The sequence below is a fragment of the Neodiprion pinetum genome, chromosome 1 (genome assembly GCF_021155775.2).
Source record: "Neodiprion pinetum isolate iyNeoPine1 chromosome 1, iyNeoPine1.2, whole genome shotgun sequence".
NCBI classification, from domain to species: domain Eukaryota; kingdom Metazoa; phylum Arthropoda; class Insecta; order Hymenoptera; family Diprionidae; genus Neodiprion; species Neodiprion pinetum.
This window is the reverse complement of record NC_060232.1, coordinates 700,066-727,885: the sequence shown is the minus strand read 5'-3', so window position 1 is coordinate 727,885 and position 27,820 is coordinate 700,066. Positions and strand designations below refer to the sequence as shown.

The 27,820-nt window shown below is 42.4% G+C and overlaps 2 protein-coding genes across 2 annotated transcripts in view; one reads left to right on the top strand and one right to left on the bottom strand.

The window, feature by feature from the left end:
• timeout (circadian regulator timeout) overlaps positions 1–27,820 on the bottom strand; it is an 88,060-nt gene that overhangs the window by 47,818 nt on the left and 12,422 nt on the right. The window lies entirely within an intron of this gene.
• LOC124216311 (insulin-like growth factor-binding protein complex acid labile subunit) lies at positions 617–4,163 on the top strand. The gene has a single exon (XM_046620664.2). The coding sequence runs from the start codon at positions 1,024–1,026 to the stop codon at positions 3,427–3,429; it is 2,406 nt and encodes an 801-aa protein (XP_046476620.1). The 5' UTR covers positions 617–1,023; the 3' UTR covers positions 3,430–4,163.

Genomic DNA, 27,820 nt, shown 5'->3' with positions numbered 1-27,820 from the left:
GAAATTTTCTGTACTTCCTTACTTTCTTTCTCCTGTATCTTCTCCCTCGAAAAACAAGGAGGAAAATAAAAAAAAAAAATCCGAATATTTTTTTATTTGAATTACAAGTCAAGTGTGGCAGTTGAATTGCTGAATGGCAAACTATTTGTTGTTGGGAAGATTTTGTGAAAATTATCTGATACAGGTGTAATATTTTTAATTCGGAGAGCTGTGTGCTGTTTCACAAAGGAGAAAAAGGATTCGACTGGTGAAACGTTTCTGACACCAACGATCCTATGTTTTCTTCTCAAGCAATAGCTGACTTGGAATAGACCGGAGTACCTGGCGATAAAATCACTGATAAATCAGTCTCTCCGCTCTGCCGTTACGATTACGATTGTGATTGCCGTAACTGTTAGTGCGATTATTATGATCATCCGCGGGAGAAGCAGCGCGGAATTACGAAAATAGTGGTGGTAGTTGGCGGATTCCTCGAACTCCGTCGAAACGGACGCTGTGAATAGAGAGAGAGAGAGAGAGAGAGAGAGATAGAGAAGGACGAGAAGAGGGGGATGAGGGACGAAAGAACGCACGCGCACCACCTTATCGAGTCGGTGGCAGAGACACCACGGTGGTGGTCGGCACCGTCGACGGAGGTGGTGGTGGGCTCAGTTGCGCAGAGATATTCATGCCCGAAAGTCCGTCGTCATTTCGACGACCGGTTATACGGATAGTCGTATCATGTTTATACCGATCGCGTACCGCCTCACGGAGCGGAGTAACCCAAGCCGAAGGATCGTTTCGAGGGGTGACTAGGTGCGGGATATTTAGTCCGTGAAAACTTCCAAGGATACAAGAAAAAAAGAGTCAAGCAAACCGCGACAACGCGATAGGAATATACCGTAAGAGTGAAATATCCGGCGTCGCGACGCGGGGGGGGTAAGATGAGGTCGGTGGAGGGAGGGTAGCGAAAAAGTGGGACATTAGCGGGAGAGCGAAATTGATACGACATGTGAAACCGGTGAGGTGCGAGCAAGAAACGAGATGTGGCGTTTCGCGCTGGTGCTGGTGGTCGTCTTTGGTTGCTGCCACGCGTGTCCCGAGTACTGCGAGTGTCACCAGCTACCGGATCCGGAAGACCTGGCTGCCCTCCTGGAGGCGACTTGCCTGGGAAATGTCCCGAGGCTGGTCGATCTCTCGTCGACGACGCGACGACTGAGGATAATCGGAGCAAACGAGACGGAGATCCTGGGCCTCCTCGAGGAACTCGCGAACGGCACGACGCCGCTACCGTACCTCGATGAATTTCACTTCACCAACTGTTCCCTGAGGGTGTTGAACTCATCGACGTGGTTCGCGGGACTCGAGAGAGCCAGGATGCTGAATATTTCGCGAAACGATTTGCCCGATCTCGAGGACATGCGAAGGACGGAGGGTGGTCAAGTGAACATGAGCAACCTCGCGGTCCTCGACGCGTCTAATAACCTAGTGAGTAACCTGAGTGCCGACACCTTCGGAACACTTCCGGTTCTCTTGCGACTGTGCCTGAAGGGAAACGGTATCGGGAGTGTCGACGCGCGAGCTTTCGCCGGTCTCGGTCTCCTCGAGGAGCTCGACCTCTCCGACAACGAGCTCACATCCATACCCGAGACTGCGCTGACGCCGCTCGAATCCCTCGAGAAGCTCGACTTGAGCGGAAACCAGCTGGAGGTGCTTGGCGCCGGGTGGTTCGAGAGCTTGGGGAGACTGCGTGAGCTCGACGTTTCGCGTAACGGTTTGTCACGCGCTGCTTCCGGCGCCCTTCAGCCGCTTCCGGGACTCTCGGTGCTGAGATTGGCGGGTAACCCGTTGCGCGAACGCGACGTTTCGCTGTTGTTGGGTACGGGTAGAAAACTGGAGACGGTCGACGCGTCGAGAACGGGGCTGATCCGGGTCCCGGCAGCGCTGACGCGGTCCGTCCGCGCTCTGAGACTGGCGGGAAACAGACTGACGTCGATACGAGACGGCGACCTGGACAGCTACCCGCTGCTCCGTCTTCTCGACATGTCGGACAACCGACTGACGGACGTCGAGGAAGACGCGTTGGGCCGACTCGAGGCCCTCCAAGTGCTCGATCTGTCCGGTAATTTATTAACCAAAGTGCCGCGTAGCCTCCCCGGAAGTTTGTCCTTTCTGAACCTCGAGCGAAACCGCATCGATACACTGAGATTCAACGACCTTCTGGGACTCTACAACGTGCGCGAATTGTCTCTAGGCAAGAACTCGATCGTCGAGATCCAGGAGGGAGCGTTCGGTCAGCTGATCGCCCTGGAGGTGCTCGACGTATCCGACAACCCGATGAACCAGCTCCCGGCGAACACTCTCAACGGTCCGACGCACCTCGGCACCCTCCGGATGTCGGGGCTGACCGCCCTCAAGTGGGACCAGCGAGACCAGGGCGACATGACGTTTCCGGTTCCGGCACCCGAGAGGCTCGTAGACCTGGACGTGTCGAGGAGCCCGGTATTGGCCGCTCAGCTCTTGGCCGACACGGCGGCCTTGTCGGCGTGCAAGAGTCTGCTCAGACTCAACCTCGAGAGCGCGAATCTGACGAGCGTCAGGTCGGACCTCGTCTACTTCGTGCCTCAGCTTCGAGTCCTGGGACTCGGCGGTAACCCGTGGAACTGTACCGATGAAATTTACTGGCTCGGTGAATGGTTGAGAAATCACGAGGAGCGTGAACCCCTGGCAAAATGCACGCGCGGAATACACGTCCGCGAGTTGCCCTCCCCACCGAAGCCGGAGGCGACGTCGTCGAGAAGCATCGCGACGCCGCAAGAGTCGAACGTAGCGACGTCTTCCCACCCCCTGACAACCGAAGCAGTAAACATCACCACGGAGTTGTTTCTGCGGTGGGAAACGGAGGGTGAAAATACAACCCTGGGAGAAGAATCGACGTCGGTCAAGGTCACGCGAAGTTCATCCTCGTCGCCCGGAAGACTGAGCGCGTCCTCGATTCTCCTCAACGTTTCTCACCGGCTCGCGCCGCTCCGCAACCGAGCGCCAAGCACCCCGAGACCAACGAATACCCTGCAAATCAGAGTCGAGAAACTTCCGGCGAACGGAAGTTCGACGACGAACGCTACGCGGTATGAGGATGCGAATGAGGATGAGAAAGTGGAGGTGGAGAAGGAGGAGGAAGAGGAGCCGAGAAAGGGCGGAAGGGAGGCGAACACGGTCGCCGAGGAACTCAGCGGACGGGCGACCGACTCCGGGGCGCGAATCTCGGAGGGTTTATCGGCGGGGGCGCATCCGGGGATGCTCGTCCTGGTCGGAGCGGCTCTCGGGGCGGTTGTCGCCCTCTCGGTGGTTCTTTCGCGTCGAGCGACGGCCAGAAGAAGAGACTGCTGCTACGAGCGTCAGGAGAACATAGAGGTCCACACTCTGACACCGGTAACGGAACTCTGGTGATCCTCGTCGCGGGATGGACGATGGCCGACGACGACGACGACGACGACGAAGATGTTCGGAGATCCGTGATCGGTCATTTCTACGCCGAACGGACGGTGTGTCAATCGACAATAATGCAGTGTCGAGAACGGGGGACGATGAGGAGGTATAAGTAATAAATAACGCGCAGGGTTGGACCTCGACAAGGAGAAGGCGAAATCACGCACGGTGTTACAAGAGTTCAAATTATAATTGTGTCCGTTTGAAAAGGTACTATGTATACATTGCATGTATAATCCATACGGTATGATGACGATGGTATAGTGGAGGTTGTCGTATTTATTTAACGAATTGGTACGAATCGAGTGTTATAATAATAATAATAATAATGCGAGGGTGTATTACATGTGTGCGAATGCAACCAGAAAGATGAATCGATCGAATGAAATATAAAATTGTTTTATTACGCGTCGTGTGAGATAAGTACAAGTATAAGTTTTACTCGGAGACCAATCCTGCATAACAAATTTGGAAAAAAAACGAAAAAAAAAAACAAAATAAACATTTGTACAGAAACGTTCTTGCTTCGAGGTTTTTATCCATCGTTTTTATTTTTCAAAATAAAAGACGGTTTTGCCAAACCCCCCCCTCCCCCACCAAGAAAAATGTAATGATAATGATACGAAATAAGAAAAAATAATGAAAAAAAAAGAAAAAAAAAAAAGAAATAGAATAAAGAGAAAACGAAAAAAAAACAGAGGCTAGATATTATCTTTCTTAAAAATAACCAGTGTCAAAATACCATTATGATAATAAACCAATGTACAAAGAAAATAATATATTGTGGCTACCTAATGTTTTCTTTCATCAATCATGCACGGAGAGAAAAATCTGAGAAAAATTACCCTGCTGTTACTATAATCGTGATGTAAAAGACACCTAATGCAGTTTTTACCGTGCTGCATCAGAAAAATGCGTCGTCACATTTTAAATTTTGTGCTGCCGAAATACATAGTTTCTAAGCAAGGTAGTAATTTTTTTCATAAAAACCCATAATTTTTGTAACATGCATCAATAAAAACGGCATTAGGTGTCTTTTACATCACGATTAGTAACAGCAGGGTAATTTTTCTCAGATTTTTCTCTCCGTGTATACCGCATCCTCATCATCGCATTTCCCTTTAGCATTGTCGTTACGCTGTTACGCCAGATTCGTTTGAAGCTTTGATATTTTTCCGCCTCGTCTATACATATTGTACGCATTTGAATTGAAAAGGTCACGATCGTCCCGGGCTGATTTGATAATATATAAACATTTCTTTGATTCGTTGAAATCGGATCACGCAATCTGTCAGGCTTTATTACCATTACGCATAAGGAGATTCGAAATGTTCCTGAACCTGGCAACGTTACGTGGCGAAAGTTGTGTATGTTATATACACCGTGTACGTTGGGTCGATAAGAAAGTGAAAAAAATGTAAAGATGCCGGGTAGGACGGCGATGCTTTTCTTTCAACTTGCGCTACACGAGCCGGTTCGTTAAAAAAAACTTCTCTTTGCGGAGTCAGCAATGTTTGCAGAGTCTGACGCTGCCGAGTTACGCAAATTTTATTATGAAAATAATGACCATGCCAAGTCTTTCCCTGTACACACACAAAGAGTGGCGTTTCTTTTGCCCCGAAGTCAATCCCCTTTTACTTATTCCTCGCCTCGACTCCCCCGGCAAGTGTAGAATGAAACGTAAAATAAGCGGAAACTCCGCTGACCAGTTGCCGAATCGTCGTCGAGGTTAGAAAATTCGAGTAGAAACTGCAATAATGTTTATTCGACCGTGGAATAAAAATCTGAGGTGGTGAGCGATCAAGAGGGCGAAGAAGTGAGACGCGGAATTCTCAGCCCTGCAGTCTGGAGGCTACGAGAAGATTTCATTTCTCAGATTAAAGGGGAAATCAAACTACGGAGTTCGGCGTTCAATGACGAAGCGTCGAGCGTCTTAGAATTTGGAAAACCCAAACGGGACACAGTTTGTCCTAATCGAATAAAATTACAGCGCCTAATTTCGACTCCCTCGTCAAAGTAGCCTCTCCAATACTCGTGTTTACCTTACGCACCGCGCAGATTACGGACTCAGTGGAGGTTGTCGTTCTCTCTCGATAATTTTCGCATCCTTTCTCGAAGCTCCGACAAACACCGGAAACAAAGTCCCCTTGTACATTTGACCCGATACCCTCGACCCAGGTTGCGTCCCTCATTAACGAGCTCGAAACCAAGAGTGCAGTTCCGATTGGAGCAAGTTTTACTGGTGGTAAAAGGGTACACGATAATGGGCAAATAGGACAGGGACGAAGTTTCCCGAAAGTGTTGGCAGGACTTCAATTGACATAACGATGGGTGAGAATAATCTTGTCTACTAATGGAAAGGTAAAAATTATGGGATGCGAGAACATAGATTGAGCATTAGAGCGGTCCTTGAAAAGGTAATTTTGGAATTTTGACCGGCCTACCACTCAAATCGGCTTCAGATAATTAAAAAATAATAACCTCATTTTTTCAGATTTTTCTCTCAATTCTAACCCGTGCGGGCCTCAAAGAGGCTGAATTTCCACATCATATCTACCGTACGGATTTAGATGAAATTTGGTATGGTTGAGTCTCTTGGGTCGCTGATTACGAGTCTGAACTCAAAATTGAAAAATTCAAAATGACGGATCCAATATGGCAGACCAAAATCCCAAGTCACTTGATATTGCCATATTGGGTCCAGAATTTTGAATTTTTTAATTTTGAGTTCAGATGCGTAATCAGCGACCAAAGAAACCCGCTTTACAAAATTTCATCTAAATCCATTGGGTAGATTTGATGTGCCCCTGAAGGAGTTGAATGGAATCTACCCTCTTGGGGGCACGGGTTAAAGTTGAGATAAAAATATGAAAAAATGAGGGAATTATTTTTGAATTATTTGAGCCGAATGGGGGGCCCCACCGGTCAAAATTGAAAAATGACGTTTTTAAGGAGCATCGTTTTCCGCCCTATTGTTTTCCCAAGCGACGAGCAGTGCGGTTTCGACAACGCCTGGGTTCCTCTCTCTGGAGACACGGTGTTGGTTGAACGCGGCACCGTCGCACACGGTTTCTATATTATATAGAAGACCAGACGATCAATGCCATCCTGTCCCTATATCTGTATTCCGGGTATACACGGGGCGTGTAACTGTATGCCTTGCGACTTAGAGTTCCTCGCCTCCCGCAGCTCTAGGAGGACCGAGTTCCGTATCTAGGTATCCTACGTCGGCACAACCGGCGCCAACTCTCTGTGATGACAAGCAAAATTTACCCACCCATCCAATTCTCTCTGTGCTGAATCTCCGCCAAACGAATTCAATTTACCCCCCATTCACGCGCCACCTGACGATCATAACGCTTCTTCGTTGGTCTCCGCGAAGTTGACGGAATCTTGAATTACAGACGCATTGTCGGATAAGAAGGTATTTGCCCGACGGTTCTTTTATTCATGATCCTATTTTTTGATATGGTTTCAATCACTGATCTCTGTACTAACTGGATGGCTGACTCCTATGCTTTCAGCACACGGTAGCTTGTGCCGATTAGAAGCCCCGAAAACCGACGCTAGCGCTGCGATTCCCCGAAGTTAAACTAACTGGTCACGTGGGTGAAGGCCAATCAGAAACAGATTTAGTCACATGGTTCTGTCACCTTAACCAATGGCATACACAGTGAACAACATGATTTTGGTGTAGATTTCGTTTGCTTCCAGTCGAATCAAGCCGAGGACGCTAGTCAGCCATCCAGTATAGAGATCAGTGGTTTCGATCAATCAATTTTATCAATGTGATAATCGACGGTAAGTAGTCGAACGATAAGTTTACTGTAATTTTAATTTTGAATCGAAAGCCACATCTGGTCCCAATTTTAAGACCCTTTACTTTCGCGTCATCGATTTCAATCTACCAGATAATACGACGTTGATTTATTAAGTTGATAAGCCGAGTTATAGCAAGCCAGAAGACGCGTAGTAAAAAGATTGAGAAACCCCGTCGTTGCCGGACAACTTTCGTCACGTACCTACGTTATGATATTAAGAAAACTTGTTATTCGATCAGTGACAGCGCGGTGTATTACTTTTATTCGCGCTACGATCAGACACTCGAAAAAGTTGTCCGCAATCACAACTATATTCAGCCAGGATAGTCGAAGCTTCCAGGGTGGTTCGATTACAGAAGAAAAAAGCAGCAACGTGTTTCTGAACTGGAAGAATTGTAAGAAAAAGATTGGACAAAAAGAAAAAGGGAAGCAAAGAGCTCAGATGAGATGAGTTACGAAGAATCGACCAACCTCACCGAACCAGAGACCCGACTGCCTTCCAGTCAACCGGATGACAATATTTCGTCGATATGAAAAAACAACCGAAGGGTTGAATCGCGTCTATTACATTAAATTCCCGCCTTGGAGGATGGAGATATGGATGCGGTTATATTGCGCGGCACGCGGATCGTGACTCGTGGCGTCGGGACGCCTGTATGTAGGGAGCAGCTGACGCTGGAGGGTGAATAACGGGCGAATAACGGGAATAGCTTGGGAGGCGTTGATTCTGACTGGAAGGCTCGAATACATGACGCAGCTTAATGTCTCCTGCAAATCCCGCCCGATGCCGACCGACCGTCCATATCAATCCAGGTGTACGAAGAGGGTAAACCGCGCAGCTTTGACAGTTTATGGGGATCATAACCCGAGCGAACTTTGACAAATGGGGCAAATACTGATCGACGTCACGCTGTTATAATTATTTTCGGAAACGCCAATTTCAACGATCAATCAGAAAAATTGATTAAGGCTGAAACTCGCGACACAGGACGCGTTTGCTTCGTAAACTGTGTAAAGGTGACAGACTAAAAAACCACGTTGAATAAATTAAGCCCAATGAATGAAAAATACGACGAATATTAGCTGGATATTGTGTTCGATTAACCGATATAACGATCTCAAGTTCGCATAAGCCTTACTCTATCTTTTTCACGCGATGCGTATACAGTTATTTATACATCTAGAAAAGTTGTTGATGTGCTTTGAACTTCGGAGGGTGTAGAGATCATCGGTAGGCTTCCAAGTTTACCGGCGCGTCGCGCGATCTTAGAAACGAGTGCGGAGAAGGGATATAGCGAGAGTAAGAGGATCCTCTCGGCGCACAAAAGCGAATAATGGGTATCTCGTCGATGGAGTTACACCTCGGAGTTTTGCCGACGAAGAAAAGAAAAGGGGGAAAAAAAAAATACACACACACATACACACCAACACCAAGTTTTCAGCACCGAGTATCTTAATTTACTTTTCGTCGTTCGAGAGAAAGAGAAAACGACAAAAAGCATGAAAAAATCTTGGAACTTAAAATAGAAGAAGAAAAAAAAACATATGCCACGGGGAAAACTCTGCAAGTCGAGTTTTTCTTATTATAAGCAGCTCACGCACGCGGCTTGGCATAATCGTTAGTATAAGGTAGGCAGGGAGAAAAAGTTAGAAACATGTTTCTCGATCGTGGGGAGTTTGGAAATTCGTCAAAGCCTCGAGAAGCTCGAGTACGATACCTGCCTGCGACTCGAAGACAGGAGATGAAAATCTAATAACTAATCGGAAAAAAGATAAGAAACTATATCGATAAAGTGTTACGTGCCGGGAAAGAGATTCGACTGCACAAGCACGCCGTTAATTACATTTGAATTACTGATCTCGTTATGAAATGTCAGTGTTTACGACCCCCTTGATTACCGTGCCAATTAATGCTCTCTCCATAAAAAAAAAGAATCTCATACAATATTACTTTGAAACGATTAAATATTCACTCGACATTAACAGCGAGTGGCGCGACGTTTCTCATCACGTCTTTTATACATCAATTAATATTATACATATGTAAAGTAATACATAGTATGAAAATTATATGTACAACGATGTTATTCAATTAACCAGGTTATATTGTCGTGGAAATTTTTAATATGTTCACAGCGTTCTTACGTACAGTCAAAATACGGAGCGCTGTTTCAGGCTGGAGTAATTTCATTGTCAAGAAATAAATCAGATTTGGCGTTCAGGGGTGTATTTGAGCGATGAAACACGACTGCAAATATTACAAATTTGGATAGACTCGATTGAATAATGCGTAAAAATATCAACAGCACTGTTAAACGATTTAGAATCGCGTATATTCGCCCTCATCTTTCAACACGAGAAACGAAGGTGAAAGTGAAAAACAAAGTTGTATGTCCGGAATTGTTACATAAGTTTGTTTCTTCCCTTTAATTCCCGCTTCTCGGCGAAATGCACCGACCGTCGTCAAGCAATTCCGCTCAATTTTCCCGTTGATCAGCCAAGAGCCTCTCATACTACTTGGGAGAGTATTCCGAAAAGGCATAGAAGGAGGGGCACAGGAAAGGGATATAGCTGCAGGGGCGACGAAACGGCCAGCCTACACCCGCCTGGGCGCCGCGCGCCGGCTCAAAGACGTGTGCGCGAATCTAATGTGATTTAGTTCTGATTGAATATCTAGATGCGAACCCACCCGCAGCACTTGAGCTATACCCATGCCTAAGCAGGCTATAACACGAACAGTTCGCAAATGGAAATCGCTGGCAATTGGAGCAGGTAAGGGGCAGAGCGAAGGACGAAGGGCGAAGTCTCTCCTCTACTCGACGGTGTTCCTGGATTTATGACATAGGTAGACTGTACGCGGCGCTGTAATCAAGGTGGCGTACACGGGTATGTACATACCCATGCCCATACTCGTACAACGTAGGTTATACACAGGGTGAAGTATCAAGTTGCGGTGGAGCGGAGCGGAGCAGGTGTAACCGAGCCAGCTACTCCGGGGCATCATCGGATGGGTGAAAGAGCTTGCGGGCGCACCTTACACGGGGTGCTTTCGAGACGCGCGTTGTTCTCCAATCTACTTACCGGCAGACACTTCACCGAGCTGGTTCTTGGCGGTACGGTGACTCAAAGCCCCGTGGAAGAAGACCTCGCGAGATCTCGTGGAAAAGGAAGAGGACGAGGAGGATGAGGAGGATCCTCGGCTGTGTGCCAACCGAACCTTAAGGGTCGTCCTTTAGCAATTTACCCCGCAGCTCGCGGCGGCGCCAAAGCCCGGATCTCGAGACAGCTTTCAATTTGCCGACGCCGCCGTCCAACGACCGAGAAGCGTCTATCGAATAAGATATTTCAAAAGCGATCTGACGGGCGATGATTGACCGATGCGATAAAGGTCGAGACGAGAGAGGTACGTACCTATAACCGTCGCTTCGGAAGTAAGCTTTTCATGGGCGTGAATATAGAAAATATACATATTCAACTTTCGTCTCAAGTAAATCAAATGTCAATTTGGGAAAACGATGCAAATGGTGTAAATCACGCTGTAAGGTAAGATATATCGAAGGTATGTGAATCGATACGAATCTTGTTACGAAAAATGAATCGCTGCGCGGTGTATAGTTTATTATCGAAGAAATATCGAACCTGGTTATCGATCCCTGTGATTTCCCGTAACGAACCGAAACTTGAACGGACTAGTTACACGTGTCAGCAACCACAAAACTGCACAGGTTTTTTACACTGTTTCTTATAGATTTATCACTCACTGAAACCGGTGAAAGTACTATAAAAGTTCCATCGCGGCAGGTTTTCTCTTGAACTCATATTTTTAGTGTCATTTAGAGCGAAGCTCTCGTTTAATTCGAAATTTGGTATCACATTCTTCGTTCTAAAAATCCTATGCAAAATTCATTTCTTATTTCCATTTAATATATATTAGAGTGAGACTCGAGAATAAATACAAACAGTGAAACAGAAAATGGAAAGCGGAAGCGTGTTCGAAAGTGTATCGAAGAGTAGAAGGAAAGGTTTCATAGGAGAAAAGAATGAACACGGAACGTTAAATACATCTCATGAAGAAATTTTTTGTTCAATTTTGTAAGAAATATTATCTAGTTCATTGTAATGAAATGGTGGTTTTTTCTTTTTTCTTTCAGTATTGTTACGCTTTTTTTTTAGCAAACATCTTGTATCTTGCAAGAATACTGTACGCGATGGAGGGAAATGGAAGTCACTTTTGAATTCAGCAAATTCGAAAACATAAGATTTACCAAAACATCCCACGCAGATGAATAGAAATATTTTTTTTACAGACCTGTGTAATTGGTTTTGGTGCGATGCTATTGCTCGTGGATAAAAAGGCAAGAAAAAAAGGAAAAAAAAAAACACAAAGCTCTCTTCATCACCGCCTCCGGTATACCCAAAACTATACTTTACCGAAGGTTGTTAATTACCAGCTTTCATCCTCCTCCAAAATTGAGTAATTAGAAGGGATGCCTTATAAAAAATCTCTGCAAACTTCGTATACCCCGCAACCCACGCACACATATACCTGTATACCTAAAACGTACCCGACACTCCACCACAGTCACGATCTCAAACTTGACACCGCAAGATAAATGAAGAATCACCGTTTATTCCTGCGTAATTACGCAGACGGCTGCAGCCACAGCAGGTTACAAGAAAGCGGAAAAATTCAGTGACGGAAGAAAGAAAAGGAGGAAAATAAAAAAAAAAAAAATAATACACAGCTCAGCTACTCCTCGAGTATCTCGCGCGTCCTCTCGAGAAGTTTAATGACAACCGCTTTGTGTCCCCCGATGCGCGGCACTTTCGTTTTCAAGCGAAAAGAAGTGGAGCCAGCTAGCGGGGTGATCTCAACTCGGCCGCAAGTGTACCTTCGCTTCGAAAATATAATAAGTGACATTAATATTTTCAACGTTCTCAAACGATAAGCTCCCTCGTGGCTCGAGTGCCTCGCGTTTGTTCCAGGGGCTTTCGGTAGCATTGTGCGACTTTCCCTACCTCGCGTCGCTTCTTCATTGTACCGAGCTTGCGACTTACGACCACGCCGGAGCTTTCGACCCCCCCCCCCAGACGGACTCCTAATAAGGTTGCTGCGACGAGGGCGTCTCGTTTCCTCTGTTCAACAACCCTGATTCAGTCCAACTACACTACACATATGTATATGGTACACAAAGTCATAACCGACACTCTGCGGCAGGTATACGAGGCGAGGATAAGAAGGTACGGTCGAAGGTCGGAAAAGGGCGCCATTAGACGTAGTTGCTTCGAGTTAATTTTCAATGTCTGGTATTATACGTGTTTTTAGATGGAAATCTTACACTTTGGAGGTTAAGGAAGGAGGTAGAGGTTGGACGGTATAAAATCAAACTTATTTTTAGGAGTTTTCTTCTTTCTTTTTTTTTTTAAGAAATTGAAAATACTTGGAGAAATTAAATTTTGAGGGCTTTATTATTTATAGTTTCAAGCACATTTCACGATTTTTCAATTGAAATTGATAACGAAATGGCAGCATGGTGCATATAAACAGTAAAGGACCACGTTTTAAACCCGGTGGTGCAGATTCATCGGTCAATTTCTATGCAATCGACTTGAAATTTTTACATAATCTTTGAAACTTGTTTATCGGTTTGAGCTTATGGCTAAGTTTTGAATTCGATCCCAAAATTTTTATGTACAAATTTTTTTTACAATCTATAGTACGAAAACTGAAATTTTTTGTTCATAATCGTACATATTTGAATAAAATTATATTTTTAAACACTTTGGCAACGAGCTTGAACTCAAAAAGGTGCTTTTAAGTCAAACTAATTTTTCTGTCTCTTGCAAGTTGGACAGTGATGTCAGGAGATGCGCCAACGCAAAAGTCCTCCAGTTCGAAGTCGTCGGCTACTTATAGGCGACATGTCACCATTTTGTTATTAATTTCAATGAAAATTTAGTAAAATTTTCTTGAAACTATAAATAATAAAGCCTTCAAACTCAAATTGCTTCAAGTGTTTTCATTTTCTTTGAAAAAAAAAAAAAACCCTAAAAGTAGGTAAGGTTTTAGACCGTCCAAGTGGTACCCCCCTCCTAATATGAGGTTTTAAACCCTCCATCACTGTTCAACAAAACTCCTGCGCCTATAGAGAGCTTGGAGGTTTAAAACATTTGCTGCAGGTTGCAATTCAGACGGACTCACAAACCGCGATATCGCACGAGCTGCAATTTGCCTGAGAAATGGCACGTTGTTCATCTAATTGAGTGCTCGCCTCGAAAACATTCCACCTCATCCTTCCTCCTTCAACGTTATTTGCAATTATAGAAAGCTCTAGAAGCTTTGTAGCCAAAGTTGCTCGAGGAAACGGTATACAAGGAATGAATCGAAAAAAAATAGGCAAGGTATAATGAGGCAATTAGACGCGCTCTGAGGTGGAACGAAGAGCGTTGAATCCACGCTCAATGCACGCGAATAAAAAGTACATACATACGTATAGAATATAAGTGGAGCGTGGTCAAATTCATTATTAAATTAATAAACGCGAGCTCAACTCTCCTGCGTATGTGTTATACGACATAACGAGTACAATAAGTTTAATTAAAATCTTTCTCATATCTTAGTTTAATGTTCGAAGAAAGGTCCTCAACGCCGGCAGCCACCGAGCAGGCAGACAGACAGCGCAGCGGGACGATTACGAACGCAATTATCTGTCTTAAGCAGCCCCGGTGAAATTACTCCCCGAAATCGGGTGGGTATAAGATATGTATACATGTATAGAGAGTATACGTATAGGTGGGTACGTTATTCGCGTGTAACGAAAAGTTAATTAAAATCGTTTGAAATTAATTCGCAAAGTATTAGCTTCGTTAATCCCTTGCATTATTGAGACAGGTCTAAGTTAAGATTTGACAAATGGTCGGACTTGAGTGTATGCACAATATACACGAACATGCAGGTCTGTACACCAAGTTTCGATAACAACAACAGGGTGATCACAAATTATTGTAAAAATATGTCATGATTTTTCCAGGTTTTCACCAGTAAGTGACTGAGACCTAAATTGTTCAACTTGTTAACTCTATATTCGGTTCGAATTCAATTCGAGTCGAAGAAAAATATAATGGACAAAAAAGTCACTTCAAGTCATTTTGTTTTCTTGACAAAAAAAAGTAAACTAGTTACCTAAAAAAATCATTTCTAATTCCCATGATAGCAAAACTGATAGGTATTTTCAGTTTTTTTCCATGATGAAATTAAAAATACCCTGACATTTCCAGTTTTCCAAGTTTTCCAGGTGTGCGGCCACCCTGTCCAAATTCTTAATCATCGTTATCGAGTGACGATGGAGAAAAGAGAATGCGATCAAATGAGTGAAACTATCTCCACCCGCGAGCTTCTTCCTCCCCCCATTTCTCTTCGCACCACATCCAGGTCTGATCTCATTGAATAGTCGAAAGTCGATAAGATCAGGGTGGGGCGACACCTGGCGTGAAAACGTATGTTTGCAGGTTCTCGTTTCTTTTCGAATTCCTTCAAAGCGGCCGTGATTGGGTTTCGGTCGCGCCGAAAGAGTGGAGAGGAGAGGAGAGGAAAGGGGCTTCCCCCGGGCCTCCTAAAGGGTTGCGAGGTCCCCGTCCCTCGGAGACGTTCAATTTCGCGGCGAGTAGAGAAAAAAGATGTGGCAAAAAGGACGAAGAGGGAGAAAAATACCCGCCGCCAGTCTACTCCCTGCCTTCTATCCCAGAACCTCGCAGGTTTAACCTCCGGGACCCGGACAGCCCTTCGCTGTTTATCCACCGATAAAAGAATCCTCGTACATAAACGGCGCTTCTCACCCTCGCTGGTCCGGCTTCGCAGACGTGTTTCGGTCAAACGACGCCAATTCTCGCCCACGCCGATTATCGGGAGGATCAAGCGGGATGAAAAGATATTTCGAGTATCAACCACATGAATCATATCAGTCGTAAATATTACGAGCGCGGCAGGTGTGAAATTCGTTTAGATTTGTGAATTGGAATTGTTGTACTCTGACAAACGATTCACGAGCGAGGTGCGAGAAGTTCAAGGGTGCAGAGATTTTCACCTAAAGTTTGCGACGGTATCGCAGGAATCTCGCCTACGTGCCGAGCGACAGCTGACGTTACACTCCGAGATATTGTAGAAACGTGGCATTATTATACCTACGCTTTCGTCATCTCGACAAGAATTATGATGATGCCTTGGTATAATATCTCGAAATAATTGCAATATGTTGCAGCGAATCGTCGGAGTCCTTTTACTCTGCCCAAAGTTTGCCGCGAGATTTAGGGTGAGGGAGTGCGGTGGTGGTACAGCTTGAACGATCTAAGCTCATACTTATTTTCAGGAGTTTCTTTAAAGAAATTGAAAACACTTGGAGCAATCTGGGTTTGAGGGCTTTATTATTCATAATTTCAAAAACATTTTAGAATCTTTTCATTGGAATTAATAACAAAATGGCGGCATGTCGCGAAATGAACAAATTCTAAAACGTTCGTCGAACTGTAAATAATAAACTCGAACTTAAATCGTTCCAAGTATCTTCATTTTCTTCGAAAAAAAAATCCTAAAAATAGGTATGATTTTGGACCATCCAAACTGTACTCCCCCCCCCGCCGATATTATTCAGTCCTGTAACGTCACAACTCAAAACGTCGAGATAATCAAATATAGCGTGCCGTTGAATTCTTTTAACCGTTTGGTAAAAAACGAGGAAAAGAAGGAAAAGAAATCAATCGCGAAGCATATTCCTCCGGTTCTCTTACACCGACCAACCGATTCAACCGATTCGCACCCGGCATATAGCCACAGGCGATAACTGGAAATAGGGCATTCTTATTCGCGATTTCATTCCGTACACGATCCATGAAAGTTTTACGGTCTTTCAGGGTTGTGTATATAAAGATGGAAGATAGCCTCGGTGGTTGGAGGAGGAGTAGAAACGCACCCGGGCGCAAAAGGTTTCACCCGACACGGTAATTGGGAAATGTGATACGAAATGCCCTTTTCCGCACACCGGCCGTAAATATCATCTCGATTTTTAGAACCTCCTTACATATCCCCCGATTGTCTGATTTTCTTTGTTTTTTCCTTTATTCATTTTTCCTTTTCTTTTCGATTATTATGTTTATCCATTTTGTTTACCTTTCCGTCTTTATCGCGCATTAGTTCGTCCAGCAATAAGCTTTTTGTCACCTTAACCCGAGGCTACATTTTTCCCATAAAGGAAGACTGGAATTGACGGTGAAATAATTAAGTGATATCTGCTTCAACAATGAGTTTTACAATATATAAAAAATATCTAGGTACTGTTCAAGCATCGCAGAAAAGCTCTCTCAGTTTTCCTAACTAAAATTGATTGTTTAAATATTGTAAAACATCGGCAAAGTTAAGGTAAAACGGAAATTTTTTTAATGGAAACATATATATGTATGCATATATATATATATACATATTATTTATTTTTTTTTTTATGTTTTTGCACAATTGATTTTGAGCAAAAAAAACCTGTGAAAGTCTGTTTCTGAACTTTACGAGGAGTTGGAAAAATGTTTGGGTTGCATTTCGCTCAGAGTGAACAGAGAACGACCATAATTTGCTAATTAGTTCAGTGTGGTCTGTGATAAATGGAAGCGGGTCAAGTGATAATGGACTGATTGGTACAACGAGCTTCTCGTTCTACTCTGCCTCCACCATTATTCACTTCTAAAATAAATATACGATAAAGATGTTTGATTTTACTAAAAGTTATAAGAAAAACACAAAATAAGTAATTCGAATTTACCAAATTGTGTAGTAGATTTATTGTATTTGTAAATCGAATAAACAGTGAACGTATGGTGAATTCACTGTTCCGTATATGAATAAAACTTGGAAGACAGTATAGAAGGTTCCATATATAAATTTCTACCAGTGTTACAATATACAAAGTCTGATCAAAGAGGTTGGGTTACAAACGTGAAACGATATACAAGAAATCGTCTAGCGAACTGCATTTGGAGACAAGAGCAACAGCGGTACGGTTGGCAGTGGCAAAATGTTATGTAAATTAAAAGCACGAGGAGCGGCGGAATGAAAAAGAAGATCAAGTTCAGTGTTGCAGGGGTTGAAGGCGGGCGATGGAAGATTCCCGGCTCGCGGCCCGGGAGTAATAATTTATGTGAAATTGCCTCGCTGAAGTAGGTGTAGTAGGTGTAGTAGGTACGTAGGTTCGTCTCGCGATATCTCCTGCGGAGTAGGAAGAAGAAGAGGAAGAGGAAGAGGAGGGAGAAGAAGAGAGAAAAAGAAAAAGGAAAAGAAAGAAGAGGAGAGGCAATGGGTGTACCGCCAACCAGGACGCCCGACTGCCATCAACTTACACGTACTCACATACGTATGAACCTCTCTGCGTGCATTTTCAGCCATGCCGTTGCACGTCTCCGCTGCGAGTACGCGATAAAACCAGCATCGTGTACTCCTTAATGTTTGTACTCACCTACTTTGTAAATACTCACAAGTATCGCGTGTATACTTGCGAATATTGCATTCATCCCTTTACTGATTGTACAACTCGATAAGGGGCGTCGCGTTTTATCTAAGTAAATGCAAAATGACTCGTTATGTAATTAATTTACTGATTCTTTATATCCTTAATGTTTTTTCTTAAGTTTCTGTACCAAGCCACGTAAAAGTAACTTAGATAACCTCTGTGGGATTTACTTAAGGGGGTTTGTCTATTGTATAAGTGTAAAAAATCGATTCAATTTTTTTCATATTATTGTGGCTAAATCTTTTAAGAATAGTTTGGCTAAGAGCCGATGTCGAATTTCCCAAAATTGAGAAAGTCACGAAATCTTTATTATACCTATACCTATCGCCTGAACTAGGATATTCTTGCTGGCTTTGGTAGCTTTTTTGTTCTACGAGCTATACAGATGTAAAAAAAAATTGCAAATTTCAAATTTTTTACTTTCAAACCTGAAGATTAAAATGCCGATTATTTTTTTGATTTGAGATGACCGAAACAGCCGGAATCATGTCTTCATTTAAGCACATTTTCTGTACATACGTTCCTATCGGACAGTATACATCGGTTTATATTCAATAGTTCGACGCCAAAAAATTCACAAAGTTTGTTTAAATGTCAATTAATATAATGTGAAAATTATGAGAAATTTCATTTCAATGGTTTGTCTTAAAAAAATACCCGAAAAAAACCGTTAAAAAAACATTCTTCACTCTAGACGACCCCTTTAATAATTCTGTGATTATTATGTAAATCTTTTTGATTCGATAAGTAAATAGTTACCTTACGCAATGTCAGACACTTTGTTTTCTGCACTGATATTACGTCTACAATTGCATCAGCGTTCGTTCTCGTACGAAAGCGAATATTCAATCGGAAAGATCACGCTTCAAGAAAGAAGGAAAAAAAGAAAAAAAAGAAACAAATCTTCATTCACTTGGATCGTATCAGAGAGGAAAAATGTTTGTAACTCCCCCTGACAACTTGCTTATCTGTCACGAACGTAACGTAACAGAACGGATTCTGTCCGTTACATAAACGGTATGTCTCGGATTTGGGAAGAGACTATTTTCGCTACAATAGGCGAAGAAACGTCGCCGCTGCAGCTCGGAGAAGCATGTAGCTCTATAACAGGTGGTATAAAGAAATAATAAAGATAAAAGATAAGATATATATATATATATATATATACGTAAAATAATTTTCAACCGTTCGATGCAGGCTGCTGCCGCTGCTGCTGCCGCACGTATATATAAGTACATACTTGTAGATACGTCGGAAATCGGAAAAGTCGTTTGTGCCGAGCAGCGGACGGATCCAATATAAGTCAGCGTTCGCATTCGCGTCCGCGCATGCGCACAAGTGTCGGAGTGAACGGGCATCGAGACCTACGGACGAGGCTCGGAATTTGAATAATCTTATTGGAAGGCAATTTAATGTGAACTCCTGCTCCCTCCCTCCAACCCTCCCTCCTCGTCCTCTAGCCCAAGTTCTCTATACTAACTCGAGTATTTATATATTATGTACGAAATATACCGCGATAGAGGGAGAGAAGAGAGACAGAGAGAGAGAAAGAGAGAGAGAGAAAGAGGGGGCGGAAGGAATCTGGGAGCGCTGATTCTGTCGTAAAGCCTCAACGACGTGATCAAAAATGGCTACTGCCTGCAGGCGAGAGGGGATCCACTTGGCATTTTGACTAGCATATATATATGGGGCATTCCACGTCAAATTAGCAGCCATGTACCTCGTCCCATTCGATTCTGATCATTTTTTTATTACGATGTTATTACCAATCTGAAAGGGTCTCGGGAATTATTTCAGATTTTCTTCAGCCGCTGACGAAATTTATACAAAATTGCAAAAGCAATTACGAAAAAGCTATTTTTTAAAATCATAAAAAATTTACACTGATTCGATGATTCAAGATACGATTTTTGAGCAACACACAAATATAGTGGGATCTCAATAATAACTATTCGAAATTGTGTTCAAAATCACATTTCGAATTATAGAATCTGTGTGAATTTTTTCCGATTATTAAAAATAGCGTTTTCAGAATTGGTTTTGCGATTTTTTTCCCAAATTTCACCGGTGGTTTAAAAGAAAACTGCAAACAATTCCGAGACCATTTCGGATCGGTATGAACGTCATACTAGAATATGATTAAAATCTAAGCGGATGAGGTAAATGGATTGCTAATTTGACGTGGAATGCCCCATATACCTACACGTGGGGTATACGTATGGAGAGTTTCACCGGTGAAAAATTCAATCTTTGAAATCGCTCGATAAAAGTTACGAGCAACTCCGCGAACTTAATCATCTGTGAGTCGAGAAGATGAAAAAGATAAAGCCTCGTAGGCTTGTGTGCCAAACTTACGCCGTATCCAAGTACACCGTGTAGCTCGTAATTTTCGGATTCGTCTCCACGTGGCAAACGAGATATGAATTCGGAGATGAGATTCAATTTCTCCTCCATCTCTGTTTTATTTCATCAATTTGAAAAATGAACATTTCGATTGAATCGGATATGCCTACCGCTACTGTTTTCGTCGGAGAAACGTTTTGGATGATTACACTCGTATCGATTTACGCTCGCTTTTATAAAGTAAATGTTCGATCGAAAAAAAAACCAAAATTAATGTCGATCGTTTAACTCTGTAAGTTATACGAGCCTAAAGATTGATACACCTAGGTATACATACAAATATATACCTGCTTATACCTGTATGTATACATATATATATATATGTATGTAAGTATACGAATCAATTCTCGTAAACGTGCTCAAAGTATATTCATCGAGCTTATCGGCGGTACACAACCTTTTATATATACGAGGCTGGCACGCCGCGGTGAAATTCGAGGCGCTTTTCGCATCTCCGCAGAATCAATGACTCACTAGCCAATTACGTTTTTACGGTTCGAGGGTGCGTCCCGTGTGTGTGTGGGGGGGGGTTCGAGGGGTTTCGACTCGAGGGTGGATAAAGGAAGCTTTACCTCGCCCTTAGCGACGCTTTTTATGTAAATTGAAATAGGGCTATCGAGGATCGCTTAACTGTAAAATTCACCGAGAGATTCGGTTATACCCGTCGAAAGCCTCTATAACCAACTTTCGATGTGAAATTTACGCACAATTGCCAAACAACCCTCTGATGGAGATTTCGAATTGCTGGTTTTTTTTTTTGCTTTTCAACATCACTCAAGTCTGCGGACTGAAGCCTTGCCAGCGTCAAGTTTCCGGAATAAAATACGTCATTTTGGCATCGTGCTGTGAACACATGATAGTTAAAAAAAAAAGACTAGATCTTTATTATTCATATACATATCCCGTGAGCTAGGATAATCACGATTGCTTTTGTTTTACGGGCCGAACAAATGTAAGAAAAATATAAATTTCAAATTTTTTATCGCGAAACAAAAACTCCCAAAGCAATCCCAATGATCCTAGTCCATCCTAGTTAATCCTAGGCATGCAAAGTCGGGGATCACGGATAGATCGCCGCGAGAGACGAGACGTGGATATAGTATGATAATAATGGGACTGTTTCATGCCGGCGTAGCGTGCGATGTAATTTCTTAGTAATAACATTCCGTATGTGCCTAAAACAGCCGGCATGCTTTGAGAACTGACGACGTTACAACACTCACTCCTTCCGCAGGCAGGCAGCGGCAGCCTCGGATACAATATAAATGATCCATTTGCAAGGTTACGTGTTTCACGCGGAGTTTTGCAGTTCCTCCTCTATATTCTAATTCACATGAATCTACAATCTATATTATTGAGTGTGCATAATCGGCCCGACGTACGAGATAGGTATACGTTATTTCTACTACAACCTGTTGGCAGGGAAAAACGAAAAACGCGATTCGAGACGAGTATCCACTTTTTTAGAAACACTTACTCGGTGAACACTAATAAATATATCATTCGCAGCAAACCTTGAAAATAGAATTTTTTCAGGACACAAGAAAAATTCAAAGATATTTCCAGGACATTGCCAGGACCGTTAGAAACCATGAGATAAACGGAGAAAACGGTACAAAAATGCGAAAGAGCAAAGAGTCGACGAGATAAAATCCCGAAAGTCAAATTAACGACCAGTTAAAAACGTAAAAAAATCATAAATGCGAAAAGCTGTCTTGTAGAAAAATAAAATATGACAACGCAAAAATGTATAAATAAATTTAATCCGATTTTTTTTCTTTTTTTTGGTAATCGGCAAGATTACAAACCGAAAAATATTGAATTTTGAAAATACCAAAGAGTCAAAAAGTCAACGTTTCAAATGTCAGACTCGTACCGTTTCGAAAATTTACGAATCTGAATTTATATCAATAATAACTGACCAGACTCGAAAGGTGGAAATCCCGAAACCCACTATGAGAGAATGGACGAAATACCGAAAGATTGCAACCTTTGACGTCAGGATCACATTTCTTCTTTCCAACGTCATCAGTTGCTGCTTATAGATGGCGTTACGCTTGTGCAGAGACGCGAGGGCGCTGACGTGAATGTGGAACGCGATTTAATGCAGTAACGTCTCGAATAAATCGAACGAACGAGAAAAAAGATTTACTCTTCGATTGTTATTAAAAATATGTTGCCCGTTCCCTTGCGTTATTTTTTTCTTTGATGACACAGACGATTGTCGGATACAATAAGATAATCTTGATGAAACTAGCATCGAGTTGACCAATTTCACAAATTCCAAATTCTCAGGAGATTCGGCATTTCGTCATTTCGGGATTCTGCTCCTTCTGAATTTTAATTTTGGACAAATAATTTTCTTGGCTTTCTGGCTGCTCAAAGTATCAGCTGCTTATCGAAAGTCCCAATTTCGGTACACTGAAAAAACCCATCAAGTTTTGACAAATTGCTGCGGTTTAACTCTTTTCAAGTTTCCGTAGCATCCGGTTTAAAATGAACAAAAACAAAATCGGTCCATTAATTCCGATGCGCGCAAGGGTTTGACAATCGACAAAAAAAACTGTGATCCGAAAATAACGTTGGAAAAAATTCACAATACTTACAATTAGTATAGTCATTTACGTCAGTAATTTGTTCTCAAATATCCGCAAAAAATTTTACTCCAACGTTATTAGTTGCAAAGCGGTCGTGAAACGCGTTCGAGACTCGCGTGAAGAATTTATTATGGGTTTGTAGGTATCGTTGGCAAGATTTCGCAGCGGGCAGCTTCAGTCATAACCATAGCTTGTCATTAACGCGAGGAGCAGTTAAACGCAGACTGGCACACCGTCTCGATCTCAGACGTCATCTCCAGACGTTTTGCCGCGTCTAATTGCAAACCAAGCGTAATTATTCACAAACTCAACAACGTCGTAACGTCGAACGCGGGTAAAATCGCGTGCTTGACTGTATAAGCGGTTTAACATTCGTCCCTCGGTGTCTTTGATCCGAGTGTAACGACGCAGTGGGAAAAAAACAAAGACTATGTCTAGGCTGCGTCGAAACTATCGGTGGAAAGTTTTTTCGAATTTCTTTCAAATGTTTTCGCGTCATTCACTGCACGTGAAAATTCGATGAGAGAAAAAATGAAATACTACTATTCAATTCGGATTTCGAACTGCAAATTCAGATTCGTGATTAACGATTCAGAAGCCTTCAGCTACCATATTACATGAAATGTCCCCATTTTTTTAATTTTTTAAATTTTGCGACACTATAATGGATCCGCCACTACAAATTTTGGAAGTCTGACCTTGGATTCGTTATCGGTGACTCAAAAACTTCTCGCCTGATAATTTCTAACTAAATCCGAATATTATTAGATTTTTTTCCACCATATTGGATTCGCCATTTTGGATTTTGCAAATCTGACCTCAAATTCGTAATCAGCTACCACAAACAAACCGACGAGTACCAATTTTCATTCAAATCCATTTATCCATTCTCAAGATGTAATCATTATTATTTAATTTTTGAGAATTTTGTTACTTAAATAATTAAAAAGTTAATGAACCGATCAAAGGCAAATTCTAATCGGTTCCAAGTTTAGAAATGCCGCGTCGATTGAGACCAAAATTCTTGAAATTCAGTGACTCGTTTTCGCGATATCGTTGAACAAAAAAATTGATCGCATACAAAACTCAACTTTTCATTTTCCGGGTGATTACAACAGCTACCTTTGTTCTATATCTATTATCACAAAAAAGTGTTTCCTTTATTCGTGCAGAATTAAAGCCACGTAACGATCACAATCATCTACTGTACGTATACAAATAGAGCATCGTAGCGACGACAATATACCTATTCTCGAACAATATATTTCGCACGTGTTTTCTTCATTTGGCACCGGCTTTCGCGTATCCTGGCAAATACAAAAAGTATAGCTACAGAATCTGGAAAAGCTCGGGAATTGATATATCAATTTGCAATTTGCATCGACACGTCCACACACCCATACATACATATATACATATATATACATGTATATTATATACGTACGTACGCGCGCCTTGGCGCGAGGATTTTCTTCGGTTCGAAATTGCGTCCGTGTAAGTTGCACACAGTTGTGCGACGTTGGCGTTTGGTGTAGAAAAGGGGCGAAAGGGGTGGATAGGGGAGAAACGGATAAGGGAATAAGGGGAGTCGAGTCTTCCGCGAGGTGTTTGCAAACTGTTCCATTGGCCCAGATATCCTCCTCCACCTCACCAGACGTGGGTGTACCGAAGTCTGGAAACTTCCAACTTTCTGCAAGGTCCATACACCGTACCATACCTGGACGCCGCCGCTGCAGCAGCTTAGGTGAGGGGATAGATTTTCAGGATTTCTCCAACGACACGGTCATTCGAAGGAATGAGAGACCAACCGCAATCCGATCAGCCTGCTCCGTGCAATCGCGATTTTTCCATCCACCGCAGGAGGATCATAAAATTTCTATCGATAAAAACCTGAGCTGGATTTCTTATAGGCAAGTTGGAAAAGAAATACGGGAAATGACATAAAATCAGCACGCGTGATGGAGGATAGTTATATGGAACTGGAACTATGCTCTCGTTATCCTGGGATGATAAAAAACAATTTTCCCACCCGTTTTCACTACGTATTCGACGAGAAAATCGATGCTTTACGGGTAAACGCGTACAGGTTAAAAATAGATAGGTACGGTACGCGGTTTCCTCTTTCTTCATCTTATCGATTGTGAGACGAGGTGAAAAAAGATACGTATCAATTAAAGGACGGGGGTTACAGCTTGGAGGTCTAAAATCGTACCTATTTTCAGGAGTTTTTTTTTCAACGAAAACACTTGGAGCAATTTGAGTTTGAAGGATTTATTAATCATAGTTTCACGGATATTTCAAAAGTTTTTCGTTGAAATTAATAACAAAATGGCGGCATGGCGCATGTAAATAGCGAACGACCACGTCACGGATCATATTTTCTCCGATGAACTTGAAATTTTTACACAATCTTTAAAACTTGTTTATCGACTCGAGTTCAAAGTCGTTCGCTAGTTATATGCGGTATGCCACCATTTTGTTGTTAATTTCAATGAAAAAATTCTAAAATATTCTTCTCTCGAAACTACAAATAATAGAGCCTTGGAAAAAAAAAACTTCTGAAAATAAGCATGATTTTAGACCGTCAACGCTGTACTTTCCCCTTAAATATCAAAAACATTTTTCGAATGGTATAAAAAAAAGTCAGATACACCAGCTGCTAGCTTGCAGCATGATAAGAAGGATAAATTGGAGTACATATTACATGTATTTGCAGGGGACGACGGCCGCATATGTGAGGGAAGGGGGGGTAGGAGGCGTACCTACAGGGCGGTCCCTCATTGTTTAACATTGGTTTGTGCCGGAGTGTTTGAGAGGGTTTAGACGTCGATCTCTCTCTCTCTCTCTCCCGAGCTAATGCATAATGCAAAACAATCCAACTAAGTTATATTCCACCGCCACGTACAGATACGCCGAGCTTATCGGAGGGGCGAAAGGGGAGGGGACGGGGAGTTTGAGATTTTCACCGAGGACCGCCGGAGAACCGAAATCAACGGTTAAGCTCTCCAAATATGAATTTCAACCTCTTGCAATTAACTTCAATGTACACGAGCTGAGCCTTGCCTCGCCTCGCTTTGACTCGCGTCTTAACCCCCGCCATCGCCTATACACACGTACGCGGCTTGTATATCCCGATAAGCAAACTCTCAAAGCCCCGTTTGTTACCGTGAACAAAGTTACTTCTGCATAATCCACGATTTCACGAAAACCGCTGACGTAGGTATGCATTATATACAGTCGTAGGTCTGCGCTGTGTTACAAGTATAACGAGACCAATTTGCGAGTTTTAATTATAGAATTCTTGGACGCCAATCTTCGTCGAATTGTCTGTAAAGACCGAGGGAAAGAAAATACAATGTTCTATTTGTTCGAAGTGAAACGTGCGAAGGTACGCACAGTATACACCTTATCACTTTCGGTCGCGCAATTTAGTTTTTTTCTTTTTCTTGCACGGGAGTGGAACTATACGTTCCTATGTATTTTTTGACGTTGAATGCGAATCCGATGTCAACAATTTAATAAAACTAAAAACAACCCCTAAAATGGGGTGAAAACAGATCGAATCATCCACATTGTTTTAGACAGTGTTCTTTAATGAGATTTATATGAATAATTATTTGAGACATTAGGATTGAATTTTGTAAACCTAATGACTATTATGAGATCTCTGTTCGTCAACCAATGAATTCCAAGCATTTTTACTATACGTTGATTACCCAATTTCTCCGCTAACGAATTACATTCAAGAAAATACGTGTTTTTTTTTTGAATATGTTCATCCATAACAATCATAAACAATTATGGATTCACAATAAATCCAAATCGTTCTAAAATTGAGGTATTTTTTTTTTTTTTTTTATATATGAAAATGCAAAGAAATTCAAGATTTTGCATGGAATATAAAAAAAAAAATGACAAAAATAAGGTAAGAAAGAAAAGTGCCACTATAGTGGCTTATGTGACTGAAAGGGTTAACACATGTGAGATATCTGCACGCGGCATATACATTATACATAAAAATCGCATCGTGCTCGTCAAGTGGTTGAAAAATGTTTGATCATAAAAGTAGGAATTTAAGAGAGAAACACGTACGTCATCCACTTTTCTCTTTCTCTCTCTATCTCTCTATCTCTTTCCGTATATACATATAGTACAAAAGGAGAGTAAAAAATGTAACGAGAATTAACATTTAACGACCATACTCGTTGAAGCATCAGCTTATACCTACATCCAGCAGCCACGAATAAGAAGGGAGCAGAAGGGAAGGGGTTTACCTACGGCTCTCGCAGGCGCGAACTAAAAGTCGAAAGGTTGGCTGCCGCAGCAGCTGTATAAAAAGCGAGTAGAAGCCCGGTATTAAAAAAACGCGAGAAGATTAATGGAATGCATATACGATGTATAATATAACCTGTATAATTTATAGGGAAAAAACAAGGTATTCGCCCCTGTTTGTCAGGAGGAGAAGTCACAAGATAACGAGAAATTCACTCCATTTCGTAAGAATATCTACCTACACACATTTATACATTCAATCTCGCGTGTAACGAACAGATCAATCCGATACCCTCGAAATAATCAACTTCCATGACAAAATTATTATTCAACAGACGATCGGTGCAAATGACAATTTATTGTGTTTATATCAAATATAATACGAGGATAAGGAATAGTAGAAGAAACTTGGCGAAAGAGACTGAAACATATTCCGATCAAAACAAAGGCTACAAACGTATGACTTTATTTTCCTCCTTCGTTGAAAAAAAAAATTTTGTCTTTGAATTTTGGGGAAAAATAGAAGAAAAAAAAACGTCAGGTTTAATAGCCATGCAGGCTGAGATTCCATCATTATCGTAAAGCACGAAAAGTTGGCGTTTAGTAGAGAGAGGGAGAGAGAGAGTGAAAGAGAACGGGGAACAACACGGCTGTGAACAGCGAGCAGTTATTCATACATAAATTAGAACCATGAAACGAACGAATACCGCGT

What these genes read in the sequence shown, in the direction of transcription:
- LOC124216311 (XM_046620664.2), top strand. Translation starts at nt 1,024, where the DNA reads ATGTGGCGTTTCGCGCTGGTGCTGGTGGTCGTCTTTGGTTGCTGCCAC.